The sequence below is a fragment of the Nannospalax galili genome, unplaced genomic scaffold, assembly GCF_000622305.1.
Source record: "Nannospalax galili isolate Female #2095 unplaced genomic scaffold, S.galili_v1.0 scaffold720, whole genome shotgun sequence".
Classification (NCBI taxonomy): domain Eukaryota; kingdom Metazoa; phylum Chordata; class Mammalia; order Rodentia; family Spalacidae; genus Nannospalax; species Nannospalax galili.
The window spans coordinates 166,210-179,243 of record NW_008346927.1 but is presented as its reverse complement, the minus strand read 5'-3'; the positions used below and the strand labels follow the sequence as shown (position 1 = coordinate 179,243).

Genomic DNA, 13,034 nt, shown 5'->3' with positions numbered 1-13,034 from the left:
GGTCTTTTTGAGACAAGGTCTCCCTGTAGCCCCAGCTGGCCTGGAACTCACTATGTAGACCTGGCTGGCCTCAAACTCAGAGATCCGCCTGCCTCTGCCTCCCAAGTGTTGGGATTAAAGACGCTCGCCACCACAGGGTTTCACTATATAGCCCCTAGCCTGGAACTTACTATATAAAGACCAGGATGGCCTTGAGACAGGCAGAGATCTGTCTGTCTCTGCCAACTAGGATTAAAGGCATGTACCGCCATGCCTGGTTTTAACAGAATCTCTTGTAGCTCAGGCTGGCCTTTAACTTGTCATGTAGCTAAGAATGGCCTGATTCTCCTGCCTCTACCTCCCAGTTTTCTGGCAGTGAGTTGTTTTTTGTTAGTTGGTTTGTTTGAGACAGGGTTTCACTGTGTGGCCCTGGCTGTACAGTGAGATTTTGAAAGGCAGAAGTAACGTAGAACTTTAGGAAAGAATCCTGGTAGATAGCTAGGAAGCCTTTTTGTGCTGTTCCACCCTTCCGTTCTACATGTAATGATTACAGCTTTAGCAGACACACTGGATCATGGGGCATCCCAGAAAAGCTAGGTAGCCAAGGATGAAGATCTTAGAAGGAAAACAGAAGAATTCTGTGTATCTCTGGTTGCTAGAGCACCTACAGAGAGAGATGTTGTTGTTGTTGAGGGTCTCCCTATAGCCCTAGCTGTCCTGAACTCGTTATGTAGACCAGGGCAGCCTTGAACTCAGAGACCTGCCTGCCTCTGCCTCCCAAGTGCTGGGATTAAAGGCTTGCACCACCACAACCAGCTTGGGGATTTTTTTGTGTGTGTGTGTTTTAAAATTATTTAATAACCACATGATTAGAAGCATTTCATTACAGCATTAACATATTCAACAACAATTTCCAGAGCAAAGATATATCTCTTTCAAAATTGGCTGTAAATTTTTAGGTTCAAGTTGAATTAATACAGTTATACAATATTGAACTCAGTATAAACCCTATAAGACATAAAACTGAATGAGGTTTTAACCTTTTGAAAAGATCTCCATTTCTTTTTGTTTTTTAAACTTCACAGTGAAGACAGGGATGAAACGTTAAGACCTTGGAACCTCCATCTTGCTTAAAGTAAAACTAGAAGGATGGTATTAGGAAAAAGGTCAAAAGATGATGGTATCCTTCTCACTGTCTTGGGGAATCACCAAAAGTCTAGTTTGTGAACTTGAGATCACATTTAGCACTAGAGTGAGTGGGGTTAAGGCAATTTTCTTTGTTTTGTGAGATGGTATGGTCATATAAACCAGGCTGGCCTCCAAACTCAATGATCCTTTAGCTCAGATCTCCCAAGTGCTCCAATTATAGGGACGTGCCATGCTCAGCTTGTGTGAGTTTTCATTTTAACATTTGAAATAGATACTCAGTTGCTTTTGTGTTTAAACAGCATTTTTTAAAAAATAAATTTTCAAACTCAAATACTAACTCTCATTTAGGGACAAGTACAGAAAAGGTAGCAGGCTAGGTAAAATTTACATTCCTGTCAACTAAGGAAAGAAATTCATGTAGATCATTACCAAGGTATCTCTGACTCAGAACCTACATGTATATATATATACAAGAGTCAGAGGCTGCTGCTTAGATAACATGCTGCAGCTCCTCCTTCAGTATCTTCAAACATTTACTGAACATCTACATCTTGTCTTTAAAAACAGACATTCACAAACTGTATCATGGCCAAATGTAACCTACTTCAATCTCTAAATACTGTAATTTCATATTAGAACAGATATACCAATTAAATGTAAGCTGTTTAACAAAACATCAGCTGACTTGAATAGTTATGAGACTAAATACACCCCAATATTTATTCCCAAGTCATTCTCAAAAAAATTTACTCACTCCTACTTCAAAAAAATCCCTTTTCTCTCACCTTCCCTGGGCTAACAGCCATATAAAAAATTAGATAGCATGAGAGAGAAATCAAGCTGTCACAATCAATTTGCTCATTTTCTAAAAGTTTACAAAATGAGGGCTTCCAGGCTAAGATGGCAAATCAACAGCATCTGATTTTAATCCTTCCAAAATCTCGAGTACAAAAAAAGATAAAGGGTTAGTTAACTGAGAAAAGATTGACTGTCAAGGTAATGAGAACAGCAAAATTTTGGAAGGTAGAAAACAGAGAAGTGATAATGAACTTCATTGAAAGAACTGAAATCTAAGTAGGAAACGCAAAGGATAAGCCCAGATAGTCTTCAAAAGGATAAAAACTGGTAGTACCAATAACATATAAATAGGGCAGCTAAGATGGGGAAGATTAGGTAAAAATTAATAAGCAACTAAATCCTGAAAGTTTCTCCTGACATCCTACCAGAAATATGATAGTTTCTTCTCTAGAAAAAAAACCCAGCTTGGACTCAGAGACCACAGAATAATTGAGTACCTAAGATAATATGACTAGTTATGTACACAAAAGAATACTTAGCTGCCTTCTAATTTGGCACCCACAACACTGGAAGCCGGATCTCCACCAGACACTATCTTGGATCATCCCAAAGGGGGGCGGGGATTCCAACATTGGGGATTGTAACAACCACCCTGATAACCTTATACTAGAGTCCTACATTAGTAAGACCCTCTACCAAACCTTCAAATTTTCTAATTAGCTATTGTTAATCTCTCATCTTATCCCCCACCTCTCAACTTAATGCCAATCTTAATAAGCAAATGACCATGCAATATTCCCTTTTCTTAGGAACGTCTATTACAAATGAAGTCTAAAACAAAAGGAGGCAAGAAAATGTAAAGAGTACACAGACTAAACAAGGAAGAAACATTCAGAGAAGACAGTGTAATCAGAACAGAATGCAATAGAAACAGAGAACAGAGAACAAGAAGACTAAAACAATAGATTTTTAAAACACAAGAATAGAAAAGTTTCTACAGTGCTGCTCAGAAAGAACAAAGATGAAAAACTGAACAAATGACAATAGAAAACCAGACCAAGATAGAACATCAAACAAGTGCTGCAGGAAGACGATACATCAAGAAACAACTACGTCCTGAAACTGAAAGTCATTGACTTGCTATACTGAAATGGTTCACCAATAAACAGCTAACACAAGTGATAAAAATTAGACAAAACAATGGGAAATTTCCATTAACTGGAACCTCTGGAAGATTCCAGAAACATATTCCAGAAAATAATTTAAAAAGAAAAAATAAACTGCATATAAGCGATCAAGAATTGTAACACCGGAGGCAAAGAAATTGACAGAGCAGTGCCTTCAAAATTCTGAATAAAATGTTCCTTAGACTTCTATACCCTATTGAGCTTATTAAGCAGAAGTCATTTTCAGCCATGCTATACATGTCAAAGTAATTTACTTCCTTATATTCTAAGAAGACACTAATTATATAGAACATAGCTAACAGCAAACTCAAAAAGGCCCTAAAGAGAGTAAACAGACCCACAATGACAGTCATGTAATCAGCGTTAAACAATATAAACTAGAGCAGTAGTTCAGAACACAATCACTTTTTGAGAGCATCACTAAAATGCCTGCTGCCACTCTTAACGTTTTCTTACGCTAAAAACAAGCACGTACAAAATCTATGGCCAAAATTCTCATATATACTTACATTTGCTGACCTTATAGTAAAGTTCCCTGTCCTCTCTTCATGCTGTGATGACTAAAAAACTACAATCTTAATTATCTCCCTCACCCCAAGTGTTCTATTTTTGCCTACTGTAACCTGACAGACTACCATTCAATTAAAGGTAACAAACATTGTGCAGCTTACGCCCACTTCCCTGACCATACTCCTCCAAGACATTCATCTTACCCTACCACATGACAATTTGGTTAAACCTATGTTCCTAGGTACATGGTACCCTGTACCCAATAACCACCAGAAGAAACTCAAAACTCAGGAAAGTTTAAGCCAGACTATGATCCAGATAGTCTACTAGACTTTTAATTATTCTATCTTGGAGGTCTCAGCTAACTGGCAATATTGTTTTACAAAGTCAAGTTTGTGCTCTGCGACTGAGCACTTGTCTAGCATGTGTGAAGCCCTAGGTTCAATCCCTAGTACTGCTCACCCGCAAACCCCAAGGCACTAACTGGAGAACAGTGCTCATAGAGAGTACAACTGAGAAGGATCAAAAGGGTTTGGAACCTTCCAATAGTAACACTCTACTTTTAACTTGTACATAAGTGTGTTGTCATTTAAATTCTACACATGCATTTATGTACAACATAATGTTAATAGGAAAATGTCTGAGAAATACACACTAGCTAAAAATAAATCTATTACCATGCTCAGCATTATTTAAATAAACACTGACAATTTGTTCACTGTATTTGAGTGATTTTATATACTGTATTTACATTTATATATCATATTTAACATTCCATACTCCACCCAACTTCCAAAATAGTAGGTACCGAAGCATTAGCATACATTTTTACAGTATATGCTGCTATTAACTACACCACAGCAAAGTAATACTAAGAGTGAAAAAGAACCAGTTATCTGCCACTTACTTGTCAATGTCTGCCATCTTGTAAGAACTCCAAATATCTACAGTGGGGGAAAAAAAAAAATCAGAGTTAAATCAATAAAAACACTAAAAACCATTCTAATTGAGCTGGAGAGATGGCTTAGGGGTTAAGAGCACTGACTGCTCTTGTAGAGGACCCGGGTTCAATTCCCAGCACCCACAAGGCAGCTACGAACAATACTTAACTCCAGTTCCAGGGGACTCCAAAGCCCTCTTCTGACCTCTGCGGCACTGTATGACACAGGTGCACTCACATACATGCAGGCAATACACTCATACATATAAAAATAATAAAATATTTTTTAAAACTATTCTAATTATATACTCTGTATATTCCCCTTAAAATAGCATGTTAGGAAAAAAAAAGGAAAATACAAAGACTTATTCATTAAAAAAAATTTCCAGAGGATAGTATTTAAGATAAACAAGCCACAATAGTAGGTTTTTAGAATTTTGCATATAGATTATTTTAACACCGTGAATAAAGAAAACACACCTGCTAGAATTATAAAATACTATGGAAGAATCTTTATTTAGACACTTTTAATGATAGTGAATTGTCAAGTGTTGCTTAGCCTTTTTAAGGCTACTTAGTACTGCCTGCCTGTCTCCAGAGTGCTGGGATTAATGGTGTATACCACCACACAAAGTCAATTCACTTCACTTTCTAATTTTTATTTATGTATATGAGTATTTTGCCTGCAGATAATCAGAAAAGGGCCCTGAATTTCCTAGAATTGGAGTTACAGATGGTTGTTGGCTGCCATGTGGGTGCTAGGAGCTTTTCAAAACCTGGGTCCTCTCCAAGAACAGCAAGTGCTCTTAACCATTGAGGCACCTCTCCAGCCTTCTACTTCATTTTTAACAGTATTTAAAATTACATTTACTGCATGTACCATACCATCACATGTACGTGTGGAGGTCAGAGGACAACTTACAGGAACTCCATCTCACCTTCTACCATGTGGGTCCTGGGGTCACAACTCAGGTTGTCAGGCTTGGCAGCAGACACCTTTACCAAGTGAGCCATCTCACCACCTCAAAAGTATTATTATTTTTAAATCCAATTCAGCTAAAGAACCAAATTTTGTCAGCTACTGTCCTTCCTATGACCCTGGAGGTCTTAGAAAGCTTAACAGTCCCTGCATTAAATGCTAATACTTTTAGCTATTTTTATGAAAACTGACTCTGGTGGTACATTTATAATACCAATTCTTGGAAGAGGTTGAAGCAAGAGTATGCTGCAAGTTGGAGGCCAGCCTGAGTTAAAAAGAAGACTCTGCCTTAAAATTTTTAAGAAAATAGGTAAGTAGGAAAGTGTCTTAAAGAAATTGAGATTAAGCAGGGTGTGGTGGCATATGCTTTTAATCCCAGCACTTGGGAGGCAGAGGCAGGCAGATATTTGTGAGTTCAAGGCCAGCCTGGTCTACATAGTGAGTTCAGGACAGCTGGGGCTACAGGGAGACTGTCTCTAAAAGACAAAAAAAAAGAAGTAAAGAAATTGAGATTACTAAAAAAAAGTTTATTATTAGAATCTTAGTATCAAATCCTAAAGTCTTACAAGATGCATTATACATGTTTATACTTAACACAGATTTAAGACTGGTCTGCCATCAGGTGGAAATAAGAAAAGTCTATTACTTAGCTATTATTCTGATTGTAAATGTACTTTCTCATAATGTACTCTACTCTTAAAACACCTTCTATTTGCTTTTTATTTGATTTTTATGTGTGTCAGTGTGAGTGGAGGCCAGATAATGGCATCGGATGCCCAGGAGCTGGAGTTACAAGCATTCCTGGTGCTGGGACCTGAATTTCCAACCTCATGACTGAGCAGTGAGCATTCTTTAACGTTGACTTATCATCTCTCTAGCCCTTCCCATTTGTTTTTTATTTTATTTTGATGTGTATGAGTGTATTGCCTGAATGCGTGTAAATGCACCCATGTTGTGCAATGCCCAAAGAAGTCAAAAGAGGGCATAGGATCCCCTGGAACTGGAATTATATATAGATGGTTGTTAGCAATTGTGTGGGTGCTGGAAACCCGAACCCAGGTCCTCCGCAAGAACAGCCAGTGCTCTTAACTGCTGAGTCATCTCTCCAGCCCCACCTTTCCATTTGTTTTAAGCAGTTCTTAGCAGTATAGAAAATTTCTCTAGTGATATGCGTTAACCAGTGTTTACAAAATGCTTAGTAAACAATTATAAACACTAATTTCAAAACACTGATTTTTTTGGGGGGGTGGGGGTCTTTTTGACACAGGATCTCCCTGTAGCACCAGCTGGCCTTGAATTCAGAGATCTGCCTGCCTCCACTGGGATGAGTGCTGGGAGTAAAGGTATGCCTAAAAATAGTAACTCTTATTCAAGTGGGATTCCACTTTGTCTACTCACAAAAGATTTTCTTTCAAAGCAGGGAAAACTCTAGCAAAGTCACATTCTTAAATCTGAGTAAAATGTCTTAGATTTACTACTTTTCTGAAAAGTATTTGGCTACAGGGGTAACAAAAGCCTTAAATGCACACTTCCACTGAGCTACACTCCCAGCACCCTAAATAAGACTTTGTAGAAAGGTAGCAATGAAACACAATAGTAATTACCTATAACAAGGAAGAGATGGAGAAGAATTAAAACTTTTTTTCCTTTTTAAAAATGGGGCCTCACACTGTGGAGCACAGCTTACTACAGATACATAGCCCAGGCTAGTCTGCAACTCTCAGCAACCTACCTCCTCAATCTTCTCAATGCTGGGATTATAGACATGAGCCCTGCTGAGAAATTAAAACTATTATTCATTCTGCATTATTTTGTTTTACAATATGCAGAAATGCAATTCAATAACATTTTTTAATTTGCTAGGTTAAATACATTGACTAATAAACCCAGCAACTGTTAAACCATTTTGTTTTTGTTGTAAATTATGAGCTTTGTATCAACAAACTTCTGCTCTCACTTCATCATCTATAAAAAGTAGGGGTGGGGGAAAGGACTGTCTCACAAGAAACCAGATTCAAAAAGCATATCACATTACTATGCACAACTTTTATGTATTAGTTAAAATTTTAAATCCTATCAACAAAAAGATTCTTGGAATAAATCCATAGACTTAACCAGTATCCAACATCCAGTTAAATGCCCAACAGAAACTATGTTTTTACCAATCCATTCTGAATTATCTTTAGCATGGGGTCAGTAGTTCTGCAAAATAATCAGCTAAGGTGTGTTAAAGGCATACTCCTCACTTTGTATTCTGTATCATGCTAATGATATGCGAAATTGCGAATGGGATATCATGACTATTAATACTCAACAGGACCTAGAATCACCTCTGCATGCCTGTGAAGGATTATCTAGATTAAGGTGAGGTGGGAAGACCTACCCTAAATGTGCACAGCACCACTCTATGGGCTAGGGTCCCAGCCTTCATAAAAAGGAAAAAGCTGAGCACCAGCCTTCATCTCCTCTGCTTCCTGACTCTGGATGCAATGTAACCAGCAGCTTCAAGCTCCTGCTACCATGACTTCCTCACCATGATGGATTGTATGTTCAATCTGTGAACAAAACTAATAAATCCTCCTTAAGCTGCTTCTTGGGTATTTTGTCAGAGTAACAAGGAAGGTAACACAGGCACTCTAAACCATCTACTATTTTCCTGTAAACCTAAAAGTTAAAAGAATAGGAGGGGTGTTCTGGGACTCCATGGTCAGATTTGAAACCAACAGCTCCAGTAAACCCAAAAATCTGCACTCTAAACAAGAACCTCAACTTCTAAAGCAAGCAGCTCTCCAATAATCAGATCACACTGAGTTGCTCAGGCTTATGTTAACATTTGCATTAATTTTATTATAGTTGACAACATTCATTAAAATCTGTGAGAATTTTTGCCAGACACTGAAATTGCATTCCTTGGTACAAGGAAATGGCTCAGCCAGTAAAGTGCTCACCACACACACAAGCATGAAGATCCGAGTTTGATCCCTAGTACCTAGGCACTGTGACACACATTCTAATCACAGCACTAGAGAAACAGAAACAGGCAGATCTCTGGGTCTCACTGACAAGCCAGCCTAGCCTAATCAGTGAGCCATGGAGTCCAGGTGGTTGGTTCCTGAGGAACACCACCCAAGGCTGACATCTGGCCTGTGCACAATGACACACACATAGAAACTGCATTCCTTGATCTCTGTAAAAAAACAGCTAGATTAAGCAGACCAATTCTACTTTTAAAAAATATCTTATTTATTATTTTATGTGTATGAGTGTATTGCCTGCATGTAGGTAAATGCACCTGTGTCGTGCAATGCCTGTGGAGGTCAGAAGAGGTCACCGGATCTCCTGGGACTGGAGTTAAGGACAGTTGTTAGCTGCCATGTGGGAGCTGGGACTCGAACCTGGGTCCTCTGCAAAAGCAGTCAGTGCTCTTAACCACTGAGCCATCTCTCCAGTCCCAGATCAACTCTACTTTTAAGAACCAGAAGTAATGAATTTGTTAAGATATTTTTATTTCTTATTTATGTGGATATTTTGCCTGCATGTAAGTACATCTGTGTCATGCAATGCCTGCAGAGGCCACCGGAGGGCATCAGATTCCCCTGAAACTGGAGTTAAGAATGGCTGTTAGCCACCATGTGGGTGCTGGGAACTGAACCCAGGTCCTCTACAAGAGCAACTAGGCCTCTTAACTCCAGCCCCAAATTTGTTAAAATCTTAAAAGCACAGAAACACTAACAGAATAGTAAGAAGTACTAGTCCAAAACTGAAGGCCAAAGGGAATCTACTTTTACAGAGGCTAACTACCATTATCAACAAATGTTTGAAGTCAGCCAGGGTTTATATAGCAAGACCCTGCCCCCGCCCCAAGAAAATAAACATAACAGACAAATTATCAAAAACAAACCAATAATCCCAAAGGCACAAACAAAAATAGTGACTTCAAAGACACCAGTAGTAGACATCAAATGACAAAAGAATTTTCAAGGTATTAGCCAACAATCTTAGAAGACTAAATACAACAAAGTAGACTTTAAAAATGGCCACAAAGAATTTAAATGATGGTGAAGCAGATACTTTGAAGCAAAAATACCTCAAAGCATTCTCACTAAAATATTGTTACATATATCCTTCAGCTAGAAAGAAAATGATTCCAGATGGATAATCTAAGAAAGACTGGGGGCAATCTGAATAACTTTTTAGATGAAGTACAGCTATGTTGCTCAGGCTGGGCTCAGATGATCCATCCGCCTCAGGCAGCCAAGCACCGAACTTCTGGCATGTGCCACCATGTCCAACTCAAAAAGATTTGAAAAGAAATATCACCACTGTTAGAGCATTAAAAGAAATAAATACAACCGAAACCAAACTATCATTATACAACATCAGGAAAAGATAAACTTCAAGACTGTTATCAGATATGAAAGGTCAGTTTTTTAATGATTCAATTAGCAACACGATACAATGCAAAGAAAATCTCAATGGGAAGGGATGCTGGTTTCTCACATTCCTGAAGTCAAAACTTAATCTGAAAATTTGAAAATGAGAAAAATTGTCCATTGGAGTAGAAAGCAGAGAGGCTGAGTATACACACCTACGCACACAGAGATCATTAAATTGTATGATTTTTGTACTAGCTAGATATCCAAACACCTACAAGCTTCTTACCTCCTGGCAACCCATTTTCTAAAAAAAATTCCCCACACTATCAATTAGTGCATAAATTTCTACTTTACAGAAAATGGCAACCTTGTGATGATGCAGGCAATCATTTACTATAAATGGTTTAAAGCAAGAAGAAACTGGTAAACTCAAGGATTAAGAGTTCTTTACCTCAGGCATTCTATTCCCAAGTATTTCAGATGTGGCTGTCCTTTCAAAACATTTTCATTGGTAAGGAGCTCAGCAACAGATTTGTTTCCAATACAACTCAGTTTAAACAGCACATTTTTAGCATTCAACTTATTTTATTTTAGTGATACAAAGTTAAGTCAGAAGACCTGGTCTTGCATTACTCTTCATAAAATGGAGTTCCTATGTGGGAACATGATCCTTCCTCCAAAGGATCGCAATACCCGGAGCACCATCTAATCCAATAACGTAAGTGCACATGTATACTGGACTGAAAAACAATTTAGCCACATGTAACTTTCATAGTTGTATGTGTAACTTACATAGGTAGCTTATATATATACATCACAGCTAGAAAGCTTCTAAGAAGCTACTACCTAGTTATATGCAAATAAATTCCACGATGGAGGACCTCCTGACTACACTGTAACTTTTCCTTTAACATGGTGGAATCTAAGAGTACTTCTGAATCCCACACTGAAGTCCAGCAGAACATTTCAAGTCAAGACAGTAGCCTTTACAACCAATATTAAAATTGCCTCAACTCATCACTGCTCAATACTTATGACAAATCCAGTATTGTGCACTAATAGCCTACTCTCCATGTAATGCAGAACTTACAGAACAAGTGTAAAAGCAATCATTCCATCTTCTCACCTTCAGTCTGCTCAACAGAACTTGATATTCAGATGAAACTAGTTTGAAATGAAGTTTAATGGCAATTCTAGCAGGTTCTTCTCTTTGAAGCATGTCATAAACATTACTAGAAACTTCAACTCTACTTTCTTCCCTCCTCAGTAGCAGTCATCACATTTTCTATCTGGCCAACCAACTTACTTTATTCATGATATACAGAAGCAAATGGGATAAAATGAATCAACATAATTACAAGTTTAAATTTTAGAATGTGAACTGATATTAGTATTTGTGCATTAGAAATTGAGGATTCTCTAATCCTTTTGAATTTATGACCAAACAATATGAACAAAATAACCAAAGTATTTTGACATCTTGAGATCTTTTTCAGTCATATTCTGCCTCTTTTAGCCTCCTTTCCTACAAAAGCTTTTTGGTTTGAAAATATTTTCGTTAATTTAGAATCCTGTCACACTCCTATTCTGTGTGTATGTGTGTGTACCCAGCCCCTCAAGCCAAATAATGAAATAAAACCATAGCATTTAATCCCATTAGCTCTGCCAACAGCTTTTTTTTAAAAAACCTCGCAAAAGGGCAAGTCAGGTGCTTTATTCAGTACTGAACTAAAGCCAATTATAGGCCCAAGATTTAAAAAAAAAAAAAAAATCAGGTATTTTGCAACAGATAAATTTGCAAAGCTTTTCAAGTTGGTATGTTGACTTTTTAAATCTCTATTAATATAAACAATGCTGACTTGAAAAGAGTATTAAGTCAAGGTTTCATGGTAGATGTCAAAGTTCACCAGTAATACTAAATTCTATCGATCCTCCGAGCTCTGTTTTCAAATTAAACTTGTTTATGTTTTAAATTTGGGCCATATATTACAACTCCAGCAACTTCAAACAAGTTTGAGACAAGAATCCCAAGACCACTGAAAACCCCACTTAGTTCTGCTTTAAATAAATTTAATCTATTTTAGATTTTCTTCTTATCCAACCAAATACTACTTTGAATATCAGTTTCAAAAAACTGATGCCATCTACTGTCGAACAGCAAATTTTGTGTTGGCTTCCCTAAAACCAAGTAAGCAATGTTGTTTTTAAAGTGCAGTCTTTTCTGAATTCATCAGACCAGGGATGGTTTAGTTTTTTAATGACAGCCTGTGCATTCACCCTTTTTTGAGCCTTAACACCCAGCCCTCCCCACAGCGTCCCCACCCCAAGTCTCCTCCCTCCCTTCACTGTCACTCCAAGAGATCTTTATGGAAATGGTGAGCCCTGACCAAGCAGCAGGGTGCACACTTGGGTCAGTATGTATTAACTCTTGGGTCCATCTCACACTTCTCCCACTCCACCCAAAACGATGAGATTTCTGGGACACTGAAGGAACTACTTTGTTGGTCTATTACAATTAAAACCGGAACAAGCCAAACCCTTTCATCTTAGAATCATTTGGAGGTTTAAATGAACTAGGATCAATTCTCTCCACACAAATATATCCCGGCCAAGGTACCCATCGAAGTTCTAACTGTACCTGCGAAACACAAAACAATCTTTTGTTAATAACAGCTAACACGAGGCGCTTTGCACGCGTTAACCCTTAAGACCATGACTGCGGCAACTCTCACCCATCATCCATCCGCTAGCACCAAGAAAAAGATTAAGACCAAAGCCTGGCGGGGAAACATCCGACACCCAGGGGCAGGCTTATTAGCTCGCTGGCTTTCTTCCCCACCTACTGCCTCCAACTTCGGGGGATGTCGGGGTGGACCTGGGCCGGGGGATCCCCACGTGGCGCGGCCTCCCCAGGCTCGGCCTGCTCAGCCCCTCCTTCTCTTGCCCCCTCCCGCGGAACCCGCCGCCGTTCCTTCCATCCCCCCGCGGCCTGCCTCCTCCCGGGGGAAGCGGCGGCCGAGCCGACTGCGCCAGCGCTGCCCGCCGTCCCCTCAGCGGCCTCGCTGCCCCCGACCCCCGGACCTGCCTGCCGCCCCTCAGGCCGCGCCGCCGCCCAC

General features: G+C 39.0%; 2 protein-coding genes across 2 annotated transcripts in view; one reads left to right on the top strand and one right to left on the bottom strand.

Annotated features, from left to right (window-relative positions):
- Nap1l1 (nucleosome assembly protein 1 like 1) overlaps positions 1–13,034 on the bottom strand; it is a gene marked incomplete in the record, with an annotated part of 31,458 nt that overhangs the window by 18,119 nt on the left and 305 nt on the right. Inside the window, 1 exon segment of the mRNA XM_008843365.3 lies at positions 4,531–4,567. Coding sequence (XP_008841587.1) covers positions 4,531–4,547 — 17 coding nt within the window.
- The window catches only part of LOC103742329 (basic proline-rich protein-like), a 1,225-nt gene continuing 821 nt past the window's right edge, over positions 12,631–13,034 (top strand). Inside the window, exon 1 of the mRNA XM_008843383.1 lies at positions 12,631–13,001. Coding sequence (XP_008841605.1) covers positions 12,631–13,001 — 371 coding nt within the window. The remainder of the gene's footprint in view (positions 13,002–13,034) is intronic.